This window comes from Melospiza melodia, chromosome 2, assembly GCF_035770615.1.
Source record: "Melospiza melodia melodia isolate bMelMel2 chromosome 2, bMelMel2.pri, whole genome shotgun sequence".
NCBI lineage: Eukaryota > Metazoa > Chordata > Aves > Passeriformes > Passerellidae > Melospiza > Melospiza melodia.
In genome coordinates this window covers 143,802,166-143,823,411 of record NC_086195.1, presented here as the reverse complement: position 1 = coordinate 143,823,411, position 21,246 = coordinate 143,802,166, and the positions used below count along the sequence as shown (strand labels likewise).

The 21,246-nt window shown below is 51.3% G+C and overlaps 2 protein-coding genes across 2 annotated transcripts in view; one reads left to right on the top strand and one right to left on the bottom strand.

Moving 5' to 3' along the window:
- The window catches only part of URB1 (URB1 ribosome biogenesis homolog), a 38,930-nt gene extending 25,318 nt beyond the window's left edge, over positions 1-13,612 (top strand). The window contains exons 27-39 of the mRNA XM_063150280.1: positions 1,268-1,378; positions 1,465-1,528; positions 2,263-2,434; positions 3,005-3,107; positions 5,204-5,364; positions 6,655-6,766; positions 7,044-7,150; positions 7,754-7,897; positions 8,496-8,605; positions 10,027-10,203; positions 10,528-10,769; positions 11,346-11,939; positions 12,532-13,612. Coding sequence (XP_063006350.1) covers positions 1,268-1,378; positions 1,465-1,528; positions 2,263-2,434; positions 3,005-3,107; positions 5,204-5,364; positions 6,655-6,766; positions 7,044-7,150; positions 7,754-7,897; positions 8,496-8,605; positions 10,027-10,203; positions 10,528-10,769; positions 11,346-11,939; positions 12,532-12,743 — 2,309 coding nt within the window. The 3' untranslated portion in view covers positions 12,744-13,612. The remainder of the gene's footprint in view (positions 1-1,267; positions 1,379-1,464; positions 1,529-2,262; positions 2,435-3,004; positions 3,108-5,203; positions 5,365-6,654; positions 6,767-7,043; positions 7,151-7,753; positions 7,898-8,495; positions 8,606-10,026; positions 10,204-10,527; positions 10,770-11,345; positions 11,940-12,531) is intronic.
- Positions 13,613-14,303: 691 nt separating this feature from the next.
- Positions 14,304-21,195, bottom strand: MRAP (melanocortin 2 receptor accessory protein). Its single transcript, XM_063150279.1, has 3 exons — positions 21,057-21,195; positions 17,733-17,832; positions 14,304-14,585 (listed from the first exon to the last, which is right to left on the bottom strand). The coding sequence occupies exons 1-3, from the start codon at positions 21,160-21,162 to the stop codon at positions 14,516-14,518; spliced, it is 276 nt and encodes a 91-aa protein (XP_063006349.1). The 5' UTR covers positions 21,163-21,195; the 3' UTR covers positions 14,304-14,515.
- Positions 21,196-21,246: the final 51 nt, after the last annotated feature.

Genomic DNA, 21,246 nt, shown 5'->3' with positions numbered 1-21,246 from the left:
AGTTCCAGAATATTGGCATTTAAATTGTGCCTCTGCTTGCATCCAAATGTTGCATTCATTTTATGCTGGTTTTAAACACTTCAGTTTTTAAAACTACTGGAAAGGTGGATTTGGGTGTTTCTTTGTTTGTCTGTTTGTTTTTCTGGTATTTTTAACCCAGTCAAAGTCTCAGAGTGATTGTTTTGGTTTCTGTGAGGCCATTAGTGTAAGATGCCTGAAGTGCACATAGGTCCTGTGATGTTTAAACCTGTTCTAAAATAGGGTGACACAGGAGATTTAAAGTTGATTTTGCAAGTTTTATCAAAAATGGCAATTTAAATTATGTGTATTTCATATTGCAACCTTTCATGAGGAATATCCCTCCAGAGGAATACAAATTGGATGTAGTTCATGTGTAGGACTGGCTTTGTTTCTTCTTCACTAAAATCCTGCCTGGATTTGAGCCACCTTTAATCCACACAGACCTCAGCTTTTCCCCACTGTGCAGAGGTTTGAGATTCAGTGATTGAAGGAGCTGTGTAAGAAAAAGGGGGGAAATTCTCAGGGCAGTGTATTGATAACAATTTTTGTTTATTGATGAGCAACATGTAAATAAGCTTTAAAGTTTTAAAGCACCTGAAAAGAGAGAAAAACTCTTGTGAGGTGACCAATTAGTGAAAATAAGGAATAGATTTTGCTGCTTACTGTGTGTATGTGTGTTACCTGTGGAGTGTATTTCTGTAGAATCAGGATGGATTCTGTGAGGCCAGCTGCTGAGTCTGGAGTGTGCTGCAGACAGCCTGTTTGTTCTTGAGGAACCCAGTCACTGGCACTTTGTGCTTCTCAGTTAGTTACTGAGCAAAGGTGGAGCATTTGTGTACCCCAGGGGACAGAGTTCCTGTGGCTCACACTGGGGACCTCACCTGGCCCAGTGACTTCTGTGTTCATTCTGGGAATACCGTTTAAAGGTGTTCCCTTGAGTTAAATGCATCAAAATCCCCCTTGAGTGTGTTGGGGAATGGGCTGTGGTATCCTAGAGAGAGATGTTGATGTGGAATGCCCAGTGCTGTGTGTGCATCCATCTGGAGTGGGTGCTGGGGTGTTGTATGTGCTCTGTGTGCACCCATCTGGAGGGGTGTTGGGGTGTTATTTGTGCTCTGTGTGCACCCATCTGGAGGGGTGCTGGGGTGTTATTTGTGCTCTGTGTGCACCCATCTGGAGGGGTGCTGGGGTGTTATTTGTGCTCTCTGGGGCTGGGAGCTGCAGGCTCAGGCTGTGCTCATTGCAGAGGCTCTGGTGGACATCCTGCTGACAGCTGTGCAGCTCAGCCCCTCTCTGTGTGACAGCAGCCACCTCCCTGTGCTGCTGGGAGCCTACGGGGCCACGCTGAGCACCACAGGTGAGTGTCACTGCCAGGGCACCTCCTTCTGCAGCTGGTCCTTGTGTCCACAGGCCACTAACTCTGGGTTCCATCTTGGGTTTCAGATCAGAAGATACTGCTGCTGCTCCAGCTGTATGAGAAGAATAATCAAAGCCTTATCAACTCCAGGTGAGCTGAACACCTTGCTTTACTGGGCAAACTGCATACAGGGAATCTCACAACTGGCATTTTCCAGGGTCTCATTTTTAAATGAAGGAGACAGTGAACAAGGTGCAACCTAAAGATGAATGGTGCTTTTGGAAACGCTTTTACTACACATTTCCTATTTTTAATGTAATTCTCTTCTGTTGCCCAGACTCTGTGTGTCTGTGGGTTAGATGAGGGAATGTCTCAATTCTGGAGTCAGTCTTTCCATAATTGGGGCTCACTATAGGGGTCTTCTCACAGGTGGGAGAAACATAAGTCTGCAACATATGTCTCTAGTGGACTTTTCCCTTTCCTGTGCCCAGGCAGTCCACAGGAAGGCCTGTTCCTAACAATTGTGGTTTGGCCTGCCTCCCTCACATGCACTTTGCTGTCTTGAGGCAGGAGCAGAAATGGCTCCAGCAGTGCAGAGCACTGGCTGAGACAGCTCTGGATTGCTGTCCCTTCATGCAGCCGCTGTCACTCTTACCTGCACTTACAGCCTGAATCCACAGGTGCCTCTGAGTGGGTACATCTGACTTGGATGGACAGGGGAGGGCAGGGTGAGACTCATACTTAATTTGCAAGCTTTGGGATGGATGGAAAAGGTGTTGCCAGGGAAACAAGTTACAGTTTCAAGTGCCACAGGGTACTAACCACAAGTGAATACAAAATTTCGGTTCTCCTGCCTAATGTGTTTGCCTTTAACAATGTTTAAGGATCCTGCTGTGGGGTCCAGCCGCTGTGGAGCATCACAAGACGTGCAAGAGTCTGGGGAAGTCCCTGTGGCAGCAGCCCAGCATGGAGGAGATTCTGTGTCTGCTGGATCGGGAGAAGATGATGAGGACGATCCTGTCGTTCCCTCAGCACCGCCGGCTGCTGCCATCACAGGTGCTCTGGGATCAGCCTGTCCATGGTTCCCTTCTTGGAGAGGCAGGAACACTCTTGAGCCGTTCATGGCTGGCACCCCTGTAATCCATGGCAGTTTGTTCCCTTCAGGAGAGTAATCTGTGGCATTCGTGGCTGGCACCCCTGTAATCCATGGCAGTTTGTTCCCTTCAGGACAGTCATTTCAGTTCCTAGAAGGGATTAGTTCTTCAGCAGCACTTTTCAGAGTAATTGCAGGATACAGGCCCCATCCTGTCAGCAGGGTGATAGTGCATTGCAGAGGTTGTCATGTATGTGAGACCAGGATTGCACAGCCCAAGGACCCACTGGCTCTCCAGCCTTCCTTACAGTTTGCTGGATTGCTGTTGGTGCTGCTCAAGGGAAATAGTTGTGGGTGTGCTCTCACAGTGAAATCCAGCTTTGAACACGAGCGTGTCTCACCCTGTGGTGCATTGTATTTTACAAGGTGCAGTATCAAGGGGTTTATAGTGGGATGAGGTGGTTGTGGAAGTTTAAAACCAAGCTTGAAATTGATGTTGTTCCTTACAAATGCTGGTTCGGATTTGGTTTCAGGGGATACAAGGGTCACTATATAAAGATGAAACACTGAAGAGCCTTGAAGACTTCTATGATCCTTGTTTTCTGCTTCAGCTCTTCAGTGAACTGACCAGGCCAGGTACAGTGTGTGTTTCTCTTTGGTATTTAATGTTTCTCTTTGGTATTTAGTGTTTCTGTTTGGTGTTTAGTGTCAGGTTGCTCTGCTGCAGAGCTGCACCTGGAGCGCTGTTATCCCTGATCCAAGAGCTAACACTGCCAGGAACGTGTGCCTGACTTTGGAGGGAGGAAACAAACTGCTGTGAGGGCTGTGGCTGGACTGGCTGGAGATCTGGCATGTACAGAACAGGGAAACTTCAGCCAGCTCCTTTTCCACCAGACAGATGGGCATGGGGCCAGTGTGTTTCACAAGTGGGCTGGTGCTCTGGACTGTCAGCAGGGTTCTGTCTGACATGACTCAGCTCTGCATGTGGAGAGGAGAAAATAGCCCTCTGAGCTTCTCCACACAGAGAGAGTCAGAGTCTGTGTCCTGAGAGGGGCATTTTGAAAGGGCCCAAGTGATTGATGAGTCCCAGTCCCATGGTGCCTGTAAACCACGTCAGCTGCTCTTGGAACTCCCAGTTCTTTATTTGTTTGCTCTTTGTGCTGGCTACACAGTGCCATCAGAATGCATAAACATGGACTTGTTGCACAGTGCTCAGTGCTTGCTGAGGAAAAGCAAATCTAGGGCTGGGCAGATAGCAAGTTCTGTCTATCTTTAGCTCTGATAAGCATCTTATGGAAAGCTTTTCCATCCTGGTTCTCAAGGTCCTTTAAATAAGCTCTGTGTCAGACAGAATTAAATTGGGGTGCTTTTCTAATAAGAGCTTGTTATTTTATATCAGTTTTTGAACATATTGTCCAAGGGCAGCAGGATGGAAAATATTACCACTGCATGTTTTCAGTGAAGGCAAGTTTTCCAAATAAATCTTCCTGTGGCCTGCTGGAGTGAGAACCTTGAGTTTCATCCTGTGGCCCTCTGCCCCTGTGGGAATGGTGGGTGCACAGCAGCAGCTCCCCAGGGCTGCAGCCTGAAGGAGAGAGAGCACAGTGCTGGCCCTGGGACAAATGGCAGGGCTGGGGGGAACTGGAGACCCTGCTTGAGCTGGCAGTAAGGAACTGCCAGGCATGAAATTGGGTTTTAGTAGTTCTAGTAGTAGAGGAAAAGATGAGAGAAATAGCCCAGGTGCTGGTACAGGGACAGAAATAATCTGTGACTATTTAAATGTGGTTTTATATATAAATACATACATGCACACATACACACGTGTACATATACATATACACACACATATTTGCATACACACTAGCCTGTGGGCAGTGATAGGGGAGAAAATCAGTTGGCCAAATGTGGGTACTTGGCAGTAAGATTGCAGCCCCTTCCTTCTTAAATAGGAATATTTGTTTTAGAAACTTCCTCCTGACCTTCAGTGTGAATGACAAGAAAATCCATTAATATTATTGCTAAACTTGTACATTTGTAGCTGTAAAACACCCCTGAGGTGCCATGGAACTCCATTCCTGGAGGTGAGGTGGGAGGTTCACACCCAGTCATTTCCTGCCATCAGTGAGTGCAGATGGCAGCAAACACATCCAAAGCACACAGAGCAGGAGCCCTTAGAGGAGAAACCCCAGATCCTGATGGCAAAATGCTGTGAAGGCTGCATGCTGCATTGAAGGGTGTGCTTCCTGCTTGCTCTGGGGCTGATCTCTGCTCATTGCTGGATTTTGTTTTACCTGGAAGGGCTCAGGGCAGGCCTGACCACCAGAGTCACTTGTGCCTGCACAGGGTCTCTCAGGCACCCTGTAATGTTCTGGAGAGATGAATTTTCCCTCTGGTTGTTCTTTGTACTCAGCTTCCCTGACACAGTGAGACGCTAAGATGTGTGTACAGAATTTACCCCAACTTTGCATGGCCTGGTGGGCAGGATCATCCCTGTCTCAATAAATGGGAGCAGCCCCGTGCATTTCAGCTCAGGTAGATAATTCCTGCTGAGAGGGAATTGCTGGAGCCCTCTGTCAGCTGGAGGAGCCTCCGTGGCCTGAGGTCACAGTTTGTGGGGTAGAGCCAGGAATGGGTGCTCATGGCCAGGGGTGTGAGGGGATCGAGTGCTGTGACACACCCTGGACTGTCAGTGCTAACACAGGCTGCTCTCTGCTTCTCTCCCATCCCCTCAGAGTGCGTGGTGGCCTGTCACAAGTTTGTGGAAGTCAATGCCCTGGGTCTCACCGTGGCTGCCCTGAGCAGCTACGACCCCAGCATGAGAGCGGCGGCGTATTTTGTGCTGGCCTCTTTCCGCTGCCACCTGGACGGGGCTCGCTGTCGGGAGCAGAGCCAGGTGAGCAGTGCCAGGCTGGGCTTTGGGGAGCAGAGCCAGGTGAGCCGTGCCAGGCTGGGCTCTGGGCTGGCTCTGGGGAGCAGAGCCAGGTGAGCAGTGCCAGGCTGGGCTCTGGGCTGGCTCTGGGGAGCAGAGCCAGGTGAGCAGTGCCAGGCTGGGCTTTGGGGAGCAGAGCCAGGTGAGCAGTGCCAGGCTGGGCTCTGGGCTGGCTCTGGGGAGCAGAGCCAGGTGAGCAGTGCCAGGCTGGGCTCTGGGCTGGCTCTGGGGAGCAGAGCCAGGTGAGCAGTGCCAGGCTGGGCTTTGGGGAGCAGAGCCAGGTGAGCAGTGCCAGGCTGGGCTCTGGGCTGGCTCTGGGGAGCAGAGCCAGGTGAGCCGTGCCAGGCTGGGCTCTGGGCTGGCTCTGGGGAGCAGAGCCAGGTGAGCAGTGCCAGGCTGGGCTGGCTCTGGGGAGCAGAGCCAGGTGAGCAGTGCCAGGCTGGGCTCTGGGCTGGCTCTGGGGAGCAGAGCCAGGTGAGCAGTGCCAGGCTGGGCTCTGGGCTGGCTCTGGGGAGCAGAGCCAGGTGAGCAGTGCCAGGCTGGGCTCCCTTTGGGGAGCAGAGCCAGGTGAGCAGTGCCAGGCTGGGCTCTGGGCTGGCTCTGGGGAGCAGAGCCAGGTGAGCAGTGCCAGGCTGGGCTCTGGGCTGGCTCTGGGGAGCAGAGCCAGGTGAGCAGTGCCAGGCTGGGCTGGCTCTGGGGAGCAGAGCCAGGTGAGCAGTGCCAGGCTGGGCTCTGGGCTGGCTCTGGGGAGCAGAGCCAGGTGAGCAGTGCCAGGCTGGGCTGGCTCTGGGGAGCAGAGCCAGGTGAGCAGTGCCAGGCTGGGCTGGCTCTGGGGAGCAGAGCCAGGTGAGCAGTGCCAGGCTGGGCTCTGGGCTTGCTTTGGGGAGCAGAGCCAAGTGAGCAGTGCCAGGGTGCCCGAGGACACCTGGTACATCATGGACATGTGTGTGGGAGAGATGCTGCCTTGCTCATCCCCCCACATGCATGTGTGAGACAGCTAAAGAAGCTTTCCATCCTCTCTTCCATTGTTTCTCCTCTACTGCTTTGGGTTTCCTCCTACTATAACCATGAACAGAGAAAGGGGAAAACACATTGTAGGAATTCTTGGGAGTTTTGTATGCAGGAATAGCAATCCTGATGGAATTGATATTTCACTGTATGGCCCATGCAGTGTCCCTGAAGCTGGTTGGTGCCTTGTTCTCCTGTTGTGTTCACTGGGGCTGTGCCTCAGCCTCTCTCCCTGGGCTCTTGCAGTTGCTGTATCTCTTGGACGCCGTGCAGAACGGAATCAGGCAGCCCAACCTCAGGCTCACCTTCTCCCTGAGCCTCTACATCGCCCGTGTGGCACAGCAGATCCTGAGGCCAGGTACTGGGACTTGCTGGGTGAGCAGCAGGGCGTGGGGAGTGCTGATCTCCTCAGCTGCTCTGTGCCCTCCTGACTGACCTGTAGTTCTGGGGAGGGAAGGGGAGGCTGGGCAGCACCAAGGGAGCTCAGAGCAAAGGCCCTGTGCAGTTCTGGGCCGTTCTCCAGCCTGGAGCTCTGCACACTCGCTGCAGCTTCCACAGATTATGGTCCCTTGTTGTGCATTGGGAGCCTTGTGCTCCTCCAATGCAGCTTTATTAACCAGCTTTTCCCTTCACAGAGGACCACATGTACATAAAGGTGAACAGATTCCTGCTGTCACACCAGTATTTGGACCTCAGGAAGGTACCAGGCTTTTTCCAGCTTTTCTACAGTTTTGATTTTGAGGTAAGAGTCCCATTTTAGGTATCCAGTAATTAATTCTTCAGAAATGTACTAAAAACAGCCATAATGTACTAAATGTACATTAGTACATTTAGTACATTAGTACTAAATGTACTAAAAACAGCCATAAAAATACAACGAAATCTCATTCTCCCATAGGTAGTTAATTATTTATTTATTATCTTTCTTATGTTTCATATTGGAATGAAAAATGTTATTTCTGTGGGGTTTTTGTTGCTTTCTTAATACCAACGCACAGTGAGTTGTGCTGTGTGTGCTCTGTGAGCACAATAAACAGAATATTCTGCCCCAGCTAGCTGCAATTTCTCTTTGAGTTTGGATTAGTAAAGTTCAGTTCAACTGAAGTGTTTTAGGAACAGCAGCTTCTAAAATTCCATTTCCACTGCATGTTTGGGCTGCAGACTGGCTGTTCCCAATGGATGTTAGTGATTAAATTTGATAGGAATGGGAAAGGAGAGGTCCAGAACAAGCTGCAGTGAGCCCTGAGCTGGCACTCAGAGGGAACCAGGGTTTTGTGCTCTTGGGAGCAGTTTTCTTTGGAAATGCCTGCATGTCTGAGGGTGGTGTTTCTCTTTGTGGCTCCAGTACAAAACAGAGCGGGAGTGGATCCTCAGGTTCCTTGGGGAAGGGCTGCGTGACAAACACTGCTATGAGCTCTATGACTACCAGAGGATTTTCCAGGTCATTCTGTCCTTCTTCAACAGTCCTTTGTGTGACGAGGGCTCCCAGGTAAGAATTAAAACAGAAAGTTCCCAAATCCCCAAACCACAGAGGTTTGCGTGGCTTTGAGATCCCGAGTACAAACCAGAAAGGAGCAGCTGACTCTGCCTTGTTGGTTTTGTGTATGTGTGGAGGGGGCAATGATTGCTTGTGTCTAAATGAGTGCCACCCTCATGCCTGAAACTGGAACGGGTTCCTGCCATCATGGAGCCTCACGTGGCTGCCCTGCTTTTGCTCCTACAGTCGGGACCTTTTCTTTTCTGGGGTCTCTATTCCCCAGCCAGTGCATTTGTTGCCTGAGCAGGGTTCAGCAGGAGGGAAACCCACGTGCCAGGAGGAGCTCTCAGGTTTGGGAGCATCCACCCTGAGTGTGTCAGGTATCAAACCTTGGGCAAAAAGATAAACTTGTCTTGCTGTCTGAATGCTTCTGTAAGAGCAGCACCTGTGGTGTGAAGCTGTGAAGGGAGAATGTCTGTCCTTCCCTGGAACTGCTGAGAAGAGCTGGTGGTCATTTTACCTTGCAGTGATCAGATAGCAGCCAGATTGCTGATTTGAATTAAATAATTAGATCCTGACTGTAAAACACAAGTTGCGTTTTCTGTTTCAGCGTCGCATCCTGGAGATCTTGCAGAGTGCTGCCCGTGTCACCAGAGCTGCCTATGAGCTGGTGCAGGATCACAGCCTGCTCACGTGGCTCCTGCACAGCCTGGAGAGAAGGTACAGAGTGCAGGAGACATGGCAGCCATTGTCCTGTCTCCAGTGCAGGAATGGGGGCTGAGGGGAAACAGGGGGACAGGGGCACCAGGGGGGACAGGGCACCAAGGGGGACAGACAGGGGCACCAAGGGGGACAGACAAGGGGACAGGGGCACCAGGGGGGACAGACAGGGGGACAGGAGCACCAAAGGGGACAGACAGGGGGACAGGAGCACCAAGTGGGACAGACAGGGGCACCAAGGGGGACAGACAGGGGGACAGGGGCACCAAGGGGGACAGACAGGGGCACCAAGGGGGACAGACAGGGGGACAGGGGCACCAAGGGGGACAGACAGGGGGACAGGAGCACCAAGTGGGACAGACAGGGGCACCAAGGGGGACAGACAGGGGGACAGGGCACCAAGGGGGATAGACAAGGGGACAGGGGCACCAGGGGGGACAGACAGGGGGACAGGAGCACCAAGGGGGACAGACAGGGGCACCAAGGGGGACAGACAGGGGGACAGGGGCACCAAGGGGGACAGACAGGGGGACAGGAGCACCAAGTGGGACAGACAGGGGCACCAAGGGGGACAGACAGGGGGACAGGGGCACCAAGGGGGACAGACAGGGGGACAGGAGCACCAAGTGGGACAGACAAGGGCACCAAGGGGGACAGACAGGGGGACAGGGCACCAAGGGGGATAGACAAGGGGACAGGGGCACCAGGGGGGACAGACAGGGGGACAGGAGCACCAAGGGGGACAGACAGGGGCACCAAGGGGGACAGACAGGGGGACAGGGGCACCAAGGGGGACAGACAGGGGGACAAGGCACCAAGGGGGACAGACAGGGGGACAGGGGCACCAAGTGGGACAGACAGGGGCACCAAGTGGGACAGACAGGGGCACCAAGGGGGACAGACTGGGGGACAGGGGCACCAAGGGGGACAGACAGGGGCACCAAGGGCTGTGCTGGCAGGACTTGCTGCACTCTGGGGTGTCCCTGTGTTTCTGAAAACAGAACCAAGCTGCTTTCAGGCTGTGGTAGGAGGGAGGATGCTGGAGGAGCTTTGTGATTTGGAAATCACTTCCCTGAAAAGCTGGAAAAGCAAAATGGCACCTTGTGCTGGTGTTTTTACCTTCTAAATTTCAAGCAGCCTCGGATCACCTCCTGTCACAGGAGCTGCTGCACAGGAAGGGGCACAGGGATGGATTAGAGCTGTCTCTGTCTAGAACATTCCTCCTGCCCTTGCCTCTCTCTCACACAAACTTCTCTTCTGCATGCACAGAGTGCCCTGACAGGCTCAGGCAATGCACCAAAAGTGCACTGGAATATGGTCCCTGGAGGTGATGGGCCAGCTGCTGGTGAGGATCTGCCTTCCAAAGGTGGTTTTCTTTTTTTTCTTTACCTTTTTTTGTTTGGTTTTGTTTGGTTTTTCAGGTTTCTGGAGAACAAGGTGATACATAAAATAATTTCCTTAGTCCACACGCTGTGGCTAACAAATTTAGGAGACAAGAGAAAAAACAATAATCCATCCCAGGAGAACAGGAAACTTCTTCCTATTCAGCTTGTAAATGAATTTCTGTGTGTTTTGGTGGCGTTAATCAAACATATTCGGTAAGTGCTTTGTTTTGGTTTTTGTTTTAGTTGGTTTGCATTTCATCCTCTGCCCAGTTTGAACTTCATTAAGGCCAGGAGGATTTCTGTATCTCTGCTAGAGGGATGGCTTTTTTCGCCTTCAGTTTGTGTGCCGAGTATGAATTTGGATGAGGTTTCTTTGACAGGAGGATTTAGGTGTTTGAATACAGGAGAAGTAAACTAAAATGTGATGCACAGTTGCTGTTGAGTCCTTTGTCCCTAATTCCTGGCCATTCTGACAGCAGGGATTAGGAGCTGTGCTGATGAATTGGCAGGCATGGCACTTGTGTTTTCTCTTGCCAGGGCTAACACGGACGTGGCCAGGCTGGCTGAGCTGCTCAGCACCCTCAGCTCCGTGCTGCAATACCGTGCTGGGGTTGTGGAGGCGTTCAGGGACATGAGGCGATTCACGGTCAACGCCAGCGTCCTCTCCAGCCGGGAGCTGCTGCTGCTGCTGCACAGGTGGAGCCTGGTCAGCGCAGACCTGCAGCTGCAGCAGGACCTGCAGGCCCTGGCCCACAAGTACCAACACAAGGAATTGCTCAGTAAGTGCTGAAATGCCTCAAGGAAGGTTTGTTTTGTTGTGGCTGTTACAGAGCAGCAGTTCAAGTGAGGCAGACTTCTCTGTAATAGTGCTAATGCCTTCTGTCAGACTGATGGACCTTGAGGGAGGAGGAAAGGACATGGAAAGGCATTTTTCAGATCTTCCTTGTGATGATTTTGAACCTTACCACAATTTGGAAACTTTGGAGAAACACAGTTATGAAGGGAAAGAGCTTTAAAATGAAACTCAGTGGCAAATCAGGCTTTGACAAAGGGTATTCTTTAATGGAATCCTAAGAGAAACAGCAGTGCCTGGAGGCTTTGTGCTCAATGGTGTGCATCATTCTGAGCGTGGATGGGGATCTGAAAGTGATGTGTAAGTAAAACCAGCAAATAAATAGAGCAAGTGAAAGGTAATAGTTGGTGTCTCTTGTAATCACCAGTGTTGAAGAAAGGAAAAAAGCCAGGACTTGTAACGACTGAATCCACATACGAGAGCACCTCACTTGCACAATTTTGTACCAGGAAAATCCTTTGGAGTGTCTGATGTTTGGTTTTTGGTGGTTCTCTTCTTACAGAAAATATCAAAGACAAGAACAAAGCTCCAGCCTCATGTCCTGGTCACCCTCGGAAAAGGAGTGAGGTGGCAGAAGATGACACTGCTGCAGACGTGGCAGTGTCAGAGCTGGAGCAATGCAGAGAGCACCTGAATTCCATCCTTGCCCATTGGGACCCTGGTTTGGCAGCACCGCCCTGCACACAGCAAGGGGACACCCTCGGGGCCGCTGGGGCTGGGGCCGAGGCAGGGGCTGTCACCTGTGCCTCCATTCTCGTGGTCACCAAGCTGCTGCTGCGGTCCCTGGCCGGGCAGAGCCCCCTCGGGGAGCAGCGCGTGTCCCCGGTGCTGAGGTGGCTGCAGAGCCGTGTCCTGCCGCACCCGGAGGCCGCGCGGGAGCTGCTCGGGGACGGGGCGCTGAGGACCGGCCTCCTGCGGCTGCACACGCGGCTCTGCCAGGCCGGCGGCGCCCCGGGCGGGCTCTGCGGGCAGCTGGGGGCGCTCAGCTCCATCATGCTGCAGCTCCTGGAGCAGCGGGGCCCGCCCGGCCCCTGCCACGGGCTGGTGGCATCGCTGTGCCCGCCCGCGGCGCTGCAGCAGGACGCGCACGAGACAGGTGAGCTGTCCTGTTCCTGTCGCTCGTGTTAGGGGCGGCGCTGGGAGAAACGAGGATATTCCAGGGCTGGTTTGATCCTTGGAATCAGCCATGGCCAGCCAGGCTCGTGGCTGCCCCAAGCAGGAGCTGTGTCTGGTGGGATGGGGCAGGGGTGGGCAGCACAGAGCGGGGTCACACTGGGAGGGTTTCTGGCACTGCAACTCTCCCACTCCCTCTGAGAAACTTCCTTTAAAGGACTAAAATTGAACAAAAGGTATAAATAAATAAATATAATTCTAAGAGGGAAAATAGTCTGCAAAAAACCCTAGTTCCACGTGGTCCTGGATGCTGATCCCCACTGCTGTCAGAGAGAGATCTGCCAGGGCAGATTTCAAACTGCTTTGTTGAACAGGAAACTGGTTTGTTCCTTCCTGAGAGCTGGGAGTGTGTCTGTGCCTTTGCATGGGCAGAGCCCCTCCAGATTTTCCAGCTAGGAAAGAGTTGGGAACTCTTTCACAGCACAGTCCTGGAGGCACCAACAGCTGGGCTTGGGGATGCTGTGGGGAAACAGAAGAATGTCTGCTCTGATTTTTCTCTCCCCTTTCTCCCACAGCTGTTTCTGTGTTCCTGACTTCCATTTACGTCGGGGACACGTGGCTGGGAGCACAGCAGCCGGATCTGTTCCTCACCCACGCCAGACTGGTCTGCTCTAGTGCAGACTGGGAATTACAGGGTGACCGGGACACTCGGAAACAAGGAGAAGAAACTCTTGTGTCTCTTTGCAAAAAGATTTGGCTCCATCAGGGCAATAATGCAGGGGACTGACACTGATCTGTAACGTTCTTCTGTACCCTGTCCTCATCACTGTGAGCCCTGCGAGCCTCCTGAGCTGTTCTCATGCAGACCTGCCTTGTTTGGGCACAAAAATCAGAATTTTATGACTGGGTGCAAACTCAGGGGCAAGATTTTATTCACCATCTCTCAGAGGGACATTAAAGCTCCAGTTTCCCTCTCCTTGAACAGTTTGAGAGACAGTACTGCTTATATAATTTTTATTACAGGCATTTTTATCTTTTTGAAGAAGCAGAAAGTCTGTTTGTGCACGTGTGTGCCCTTAGTATCCATCCTCTCTCTAAAACAGGACAGGAAAAAAAGGCTGCAGAGCTTCCCACAATGGGGTGTGAGTGCCAAGAAGGAGGAGACAGAGGCAGACTGGACTCGGGGATCAGGACTGTCTGCTTGGGTTTAAAAAGCTTGAATGGCACTTTATTTTTATTACCCTTTTTAAAAATAAAATCAAATTTTAAAAAATAAAGCCCTGATCCATGGCTGCTGCTGCCATGTGTGACACAAACCCATCTTCCCTCTGCCTGGAACAGGTGAGAGATGGAACTGAACCCCAAAGGATTTTCAGCTCAGTGATTATCCGTGAGTTTTATTGGGAACTCTCAGGGAAATCTTGTTCTTCAGTGTGGCTGTGAGCGTGGTTGAGCAGCCAGTTCAGACCTGCAAACACAGCAGTGCCACAGTGAGAGGCTTGGAATGGTAAACCAGGGTTTATTCAACTGAATCACATCTGTGTGCTGTGCCCAGGTCCTTTGTACAAATAGTGTACGGGGAAAAACCAGAACTGCACATTGCTTGGGATATGGATGGAATTGTGGTGGGGTTAAATAAAATCGAGATGCAAATGAGGGAATTGCTTGTACGTGTAAATATTCTTATCCTAAAGGAGCCCTCAGCTCTGTCCCGAGTTACAATTACATTTCTTTACAAACCCGCGAGCCTTTTGGAGGCTGCAGTTTGTGTCATGTAGAATTCCTAGGGGCTGCCAGCAGGAACTCTGTGAGCCGAATCTGGCTGGGCTCGGCCGAACCGAGCCCGCTGCTCTCGTGCGCGCTAATTAGCGCGAGTGCGGTCACAGCCCAATGAGCTCCTGTGCCACGGCGCGCTCCCGATCGTGTCCGTGCGATGGCCGGGCCGCCCGCGGGACGCGGCAGCAGGAGAGCCCCGAGCCGGGCGAGTTTAACGTGAGGCGCCGCCGCTTGCCCGCCCTCAGGGAGCCGAGCGGAGCCGAGCTCAGCCGAACACAGAGAGCGGCTCCGAGTTCGGCCGAAGCGAGCCGAGCTCAGCCGAACACGCAGAGCGGCTCCGAGTTCGGCCGAACCGAGCCGAGCTCAGCCGAACACGCAGAGCGGCTCCGAGTTCGGCCGAACCGAGCCGAGCTCAGCCGAACTGAAGTTCCGCTGAACTTGTGTTTCCCGATGTGTAAAGTGACAAGGGCTCTGCTGTATTCCAACACACGAGCAAGAACAGCAGCAAAAGCTCCCCCTGAGGTTAATTTACCCCCGTGGAGCCGGCCAACACCACAAAACGCAAATACACTGACAGTAAATAGGCTGTATTATTTATTGTTTTCTTCCACCGCCCCTTGGCGGCTTCCTTTAAAAAAAAAAAAAAACATTACTGACACCTTGAGCACGTCCCGCGGCATTCCTAAACTTCAAACCACAGGGATCGCACAGGGATTCCAACACATTTCGCTGGCGAGTGCTCGGTCCTTGCACCAGGATCAGCCCCGGGTGCTCTCGTGCCCGTTAATTAGCGCGAGCGCAGCCACTGCCTAATGAGCTCCTGCCCGAGCCCGGGCTGCCGTTCGTGGCCGTGCTGGAAGGAACGAGAAGGAGGTGTTGTCTACAAACAAACTGCGGGGCTGCAGGTAGGCAAACCCCGACACTGAGAGGTGAAAGAAGTAATGAACAGAACCGTAAAATCCAGAGGAATTCCGCTAATTGACAGAGACTGCTGCCCACCCAAGCCCGTGCTGTTCCTGGACTTGAAGAAAAAGAACACAGACACAAAGAAAAGGAAGGGGGAGATGCACATCAGAAGGCGATCTGTATTAGGCGACTTGGGGAAGTTTGTACCTCTCAAGTACCTCAGCGGATGGGGAAGACAGAGGGAAATGCGTCCGAGAAATTAGGATAAAAAGGAGGCTGCGTCCTCCAGTTAACTTGAGACACCCGTGGGAAATGCCCATGGCCTCTCCCTTTATTCAAATAAAGTTACAGGACTCCAATGTCTCCTTTTGGACATAAACTTACGGTGTTTGTGGATTAATCTTCCTGACAAGGCGATGGCCGGACCGCACGCGAGATGCGGCAGCAGGAGAGCCCCGAGGTTTATGTGTTTAACGTGAGGGGGCGCCGCTTTCCCGCCCTCAGGGAGCCGAGCTAAGCCGAGCCGACGGAGCGAACGGTTCCGAGTTCGGCCGAAGCGAGCCGAGCTCAGCCGAACACGCAGAGCGGCTCCGAGTTCAGCCGAACCTAGCCGAGTTCAACCGGAGCGAGCTGTTCCGAGTTCAGCCGAACCCAGCCGAGCTCAGCCGAACACACAGAGCGGCTCCGAGTTGAGCCGAACCGAGCCGAGCTCAGCCGAACCGAGGTGAGTAATTCAAAAAGCAGAAACAAGCGCCAAAGTCTCGACAGCAGGCCCGGCACAGGGAGGCAGGGTTGGAATTCTCTTTGCTATGCTGCAGGTGTATTCAAGACATCGTTCCTCTTTGTTTGACAGAAGGAAGACCACAGAAAAATTCTTACCAAAACAGGATGTTTTGTTTCCTGTCTATCCAGCAGCCAAATAGCACCAGCTAGCTATCCATATCTTAAAATCAGCTGAGGAACTGACCTCGGCCCAGGCAGAATCACAGAACTAAAGCTGAGATAAGATACACCTGAAAAAGCCTTTCATTCTGGATGTTAACACACATCACTGAGGCAAACCTTAATGCTCTGTGTCCCAGCAGAGTGACCATCAGCTGCCTTGGCAGCAGATGGGTTTGGGATCTGTGGTCCCTTTTGTCTTATTTCTGTGGGATGGTGCAGTGCTAACTAAAGGGACTGGGACGTGGATCCCTCCCTGCAGGGCTTGTACAGGCATCAGCCCTCCCCACTCTGCCAAAGCCACCCACGAAAACTGGCACCATGTCACTGGGGACTGCGGGGAAGTGTGTGCTGCAATTGGATCGTGGATTCCAGTCCAGGAGCTCTCTGTGTCTCAGGATTCAGCTGTGGCACAGGCCTTAAGGGGACACTTGTCAGTGATTGTTTCTGTGCAGATGTGCAGGTAAGAACCAGGGACTCAGCTCTGGAGAGCACTGAACCCTTGCCAAGGGAGTTCACCCTTGGTGTTACCCCCTGGGGCAGGAGAGGGGTGTCCTGCACGGCCAAAATGGCATCAAGTCTGCATCAAAGGAGGTGGGGGGATTCTGCCCCTCTCCCCCACTGAGGTGAGACCCCACCTGCAGAGCTGCCCCAGCCCTGGGGTCCAGCACAAGAAATCTGTGGAGCTGCTGGAACAAACACAGAGGAGGCCCCAGAGCTGCTGCAGGGCTGGAGCCAGGCTGGCAGAGCTGGGGGTGCTCACCTGGAGAGGAGAAGCTCCAGGGAGAGCTCAGAGCCCTGGCAGGGCCTGAAGGGGCTCCAGGAGAGCTGCAGAGGGACTGGGGACAAGGATGGAGGGACAGGACACAGGGCATGGCTCCCACTGCCAGAGGGGAGGGATGGATGGGATATTGGGAATGAGGAATGTTCCCTGGCAGGGTGGTGAGGGAGGACGTGGGTGATCAGGGAGAGCACAGGGGCCCTGGTGTCCCTGGGCTGGCAGAGATGGATGAGCACAGAAGGGATGAAGGTGAAAGCTCTCCAGCCTTGAGCAGTGACGTGAGCGGGCGTTTGCTGCGTGAATATATCAGGATTATCACCAGGAAAGGGCCAGGAGGCTCCTGACAGACACTGGTGATTGTCATGCCAAGGGCAGGGCTGGGTGACACAGCAGAGGGGGTGACAGAGCAGGGGTGACAGGTTCACACTGGTGGCATCTTTCCAGCAGCACGCTGGGTTTTGGTGCTGGAATTGCAGGGAGTGGAATTGAAGTGGGGCTGAGAAAACAAACAGAACTCGACCCAAAAGGGCAAGTTTTGTGTGTGACTGGGTTTAATAGTTTCTTCAGTCCTAAAACTGTTTTCTCACAGTGTTTCAAGCCTAGAAAAATAGTAACATGGGATGGTTTCAAAGCCTAAACAAATCTCATTGAATGCTGGTTTTCATTAATGATTTCTGGGCACTCCAGAAAACATTTCTAGACTTGCCTTGTTCACAATGGCTCCTTTGATTTCCAAAATTGAATGCATGAGGGATAAATGTGTGTATTTTTGAGCCAAGTATTTTGCTCAGTAACATGATGAAAAAGCAAAAAAAACTTTAAAAATCAATACTTTGTTTAAGTCTTGCAAATGCTCTGAGATTTTCATGCACACAGAGTTCTCCTGCCAGTTTTTTAGGAACAGTAAAGTGCTGGTAACATGCGTGTGTTACCCTGCCATTTAATGTCCATTTCCATGTCTGTTGTGTTGTTAATCTACCTCCTGCTTTGTGGTTTATTTGGGTAAACTGCCTTTTTTTAATTGTTTTTGTTACCTTTTGTGAGCATGCCAGAGGCCCTTGGGTGCCAATAAATGGGAATGTTAGTGCTCCCTCTGACTGCTGCTTCCCTCTGCTTGCTTGTGACCTAATCCTGAATCTCTGCCCAGCCTGCTGAGCTGAGTTTTCCTGATCAGAAAAGGAGGAGCAGTGGGTCAAGAGACGCTCCAGCCAGACACTGACAGGAAAAGCTTCACGTCTGTGCAGTTACATATGTTCTGTGTCACGGCTGCATCACTCGAGGCACTGAGTGTTTCCCACGGGTTATTTTTTCACACTGGTATCTACTTGCTTTATCTCTGGTTATTCTTGCTTTATCTCTGGTTGTACTCACTTGGCTGGTGTTGATCCAGAGCAGGACATGCAGAGCAGAACAAGGAAAAGGAACATCACAAAGGCGGCGAGGCCGACCCAGAAGGCGATGACGATGGAGTCTGTGGGCACAGCAGAGGGTTCTGTCATTTTGCACGGCAGAAATTAAACACAGCAAGGTGATTTGCCCTCCCTGCTGCAGGTATGTCATCTGTCTCATTTCTCCTTTCAGAGAGAGGGTCTGAGTGCCAGTTTGTTCAAGGTCTTGAGAGCCTCCTGACAGTGGGCATGAGGGAGGGAAAAGCCTCTGGAGTGTCCTGGTGCCCAGACCTGTGCAGATAACTGAACGTGGCTCCTGTTACACAGGCACAGGGCAGCAAGCCTGAGTGGTCACTGCCTAATCCTGCAGGGTCTTTAAGGAGAGGCCCTCAGGGATGGAATCCCAGCCCTGGAAGCATTTTATACCAGGAGAAGTAGCAAGGGGGGTTTGTTGCACAGGGCCTGTGCCCCTCCCAGCACATCAGGGCAGTGGAAGGGAAGGGAAGGTGCCCCTTGCCCTGCAGCCTCCGTGGAGGAGGGCAAGGTGCCGCCTGCTCTGCCAGGAGCACACGGTGCATCTGAGGAGCAGATTGCCAGTGCCCAGGTGTGCCCACAGTGGGAGGGTGAGGTGGCTGGGGGAGCAGAGGGAGCTGCTCCCTCCTGCAGGCTGCAGTGCTGTGCCAGTTTGATTGCCTGAGCCCTGGGCTCACTGAGGATCTGCTCCCATCCCCACGGCACCTTTGGCCACTGTCCCACAAATGCTCCCTCCTGGGGCCACTGTGCTGGTGGCCTTGGGAAGTCTGGGTGCCCTGCCCTGGATTCATAGCAGACGAGGTGGAAGAAGAAGGGTCACTGGCTCCAGGGACAAATATTGACTGAGATAAAATAAATCTTCCCCCTGAAAGCACAGAAAACAGTGTGTTCTCTGAAACAGGTCCTGTATGTTTGAGCGTTTCTTTGTGAAAAAGCTCAGGATGTGTTGGCATCAAAGGCACAAAGAGATTAAGGGAATTAGCCCAGCTCCTTTCAAACCCAAAACCAGAGCTGGCCCAGCTCTGCCCTGATCAGAAACCTGAGTTTGGGCTGGGCTGCTGAGAGATATCAGTGGGGAGGGGCAGCCTATTTTATTCTTCCCTTGCCCAGGGACATTTTGAGAAGCCCAAAGCTTTGAAGTGTTCCACACCACTGGGACAGAAATTAAGAGTTTGGATTTATAGAATTCCCTGTCAGAGCTATTCTGCCTTCATCTTTTAAAAACAGTTTTAACAGATTTCATGGGATTCACTGAAGCTAAATAAATTGGCTCCAGGGCTCAGATGGAGCTTGAACCAAAATTTCCTGGGTTTAAATTCTGCAGTTAGTTGGGTTTTGTTTGTTTGTTTGTTTGCTTGCTTTTGTTTGGTTTTCTTGGATTGTTTGGTGTGGGTTTTTTTGTTTGATTGGTTTGGTTTTAACTGGAATAATGTATTTTCAGATTCTACCAATCTATAAAAAGCTTTCCTGTTGCCAAATTTTACCATCACCTTTTGTGCATGTCTGTGTGCATGCTTTTAAATAGCCTATTAGATCACGGGCCAAGTAAGATTTTTTTGTTATTTTCGTACAAAATTGAGAGAGATGCACAACACTACAAACAGAAAGCAAGACCATGAATTTTTATCTGGGTTTAGATTCATTTTTATGAGACAAATTCAGTCTCAACAAGTTTTAGGGACCGGCCACGTAACAGAAGGAAGGAAGTGCAGAGATCCAGGTCTCTGTTTCACATTAAAAGAATTAAAAAAACCCTGGGAGGCAAAACTGAGAGCACACAAAGCCAATATCCCAGCAGCAGCTTCTCTCAGTATAGGAATGTAAATATTGTGCAAGGACAGGCAAAGAATATTCATTGCTTGACTGGTACTTTTACTCCAAACAGTGAAAAATCCCAAGCAGGGATTTGTGGAATTGTTTCCCTTGGTGTTTTCATTAGAACTTGTGAGCCACTGTTCACCCACTGGGATTTGGAGGAGGAAGGATAATAGTTCCAAGAGGATGCACTCTCTGTTCCTCCACAAAACTGTCAACCAATTTAAATTAAATTTAACTGAGGGCGAGCATCTTGTCTCAACAGCACAGTTTCTACAGATTTCAAGGACAGAGGCAGCTGAGGAAAAATGCCCTGTGAATTGCCTGGGAGGGAAGTGCTGTACAACAAACGCCACCCCTGCTGTGCACCAGGTGATCCAAGTGGGAGGAAAATGTTACTAAGGAGAAAACGGGAAAGGTTTATTCCTGATTTTTGGGTTTTGCTACACCAGCCACATGCCAGGGACTTAGATCTAGCTCAGCTCAGCAGTTTGGGGTTTCCCTAGTGGAATCTGGGGGTAATCATCTGCCCTAACTTTAAAATTAAGAGAATTTTAGCTGAGCTACTCCTGGTCCCAGCAGCACCAAATGTTGCTCTGCAGCATTAGAGAGCAAGATTTTCTGTATGGAGGGATGGGGATATTCACACCACTTTCTTTAAGGTGTGGTGCTCTAAGTTTGGAGGCAATGAACCCTCGGCTGACCTGAATGCACAGAAAAGCTTTTCTAGGGTAGGTTTCTGCTCCTTTTCCCTACTGCTGTCCAAGCAAGCAAAGGACAAGCAGCTCCTAGCAGAGAATTCAACCTTCACCACCAGAAAGCCAGTTTCTTGCACTCTTAGTGAGAGAGACATGAAGGTATTCTGAAAGGCCATTACATTTTCCTGGGATATATAATAATTGCACTGTAATAACCTTGGGAAAAAACAATTTTAGTTTCTAAATCCACATCTGAACAGTTTCAGCCATCCTCAGGGATGGGAGGGAAGGTGAAAGAATATGTTTGCAGCTTACTGTTCTTGGCTGGTGGAAACATACATTTCCTTTAGTAAAAGTCTGAATGCTTACCAGTTGCATTGTCAGCCTTGTCCCAAGATGAAAACGCAGTGTTTTTCTGAAAACCTCTGCTCCTTCAGTGAACTTTGGTGGCAGTAGCACACAGGTAACTAGCACCCCACACTACAGATTCACAAGTAATCACATTTCCCCTTAGCAAATGGCTAAAAAATAATCTGTCCTTGTAAACAAGAATTAGTGTCAGCAGTCTTAGAGCTTCAGATACTGTAAAATAAAGCCCAGAGTGTTTGTTAGTAACTATCCAGCCTGAAGGCAAACACCCATTCACACAAACCAGGCACTGGCACGGACTCTACTGCAAGGAAACAAAACCAGGTCAGTGAGACAAGCAGTGCAACACTTCCCCTGTGCTAGATTAGCACCTACCACTCCACAATACTTACATTTGTTAACCTTCAGCTTGCTTCCATCTACTGGAATTGGATCTATGTAATCCCAGTAATACTCGTAGGACCAGAAGTACTCGGAGGAGTTTGTGCTGTTGGCCATGTCAGCGGCGCCTTTTCAGCCAGCCCAGAGCTCCGACCCAGAGCTTTGCCTCATGGCGCTGCATTGCCCTCAGAAAGGGAATTG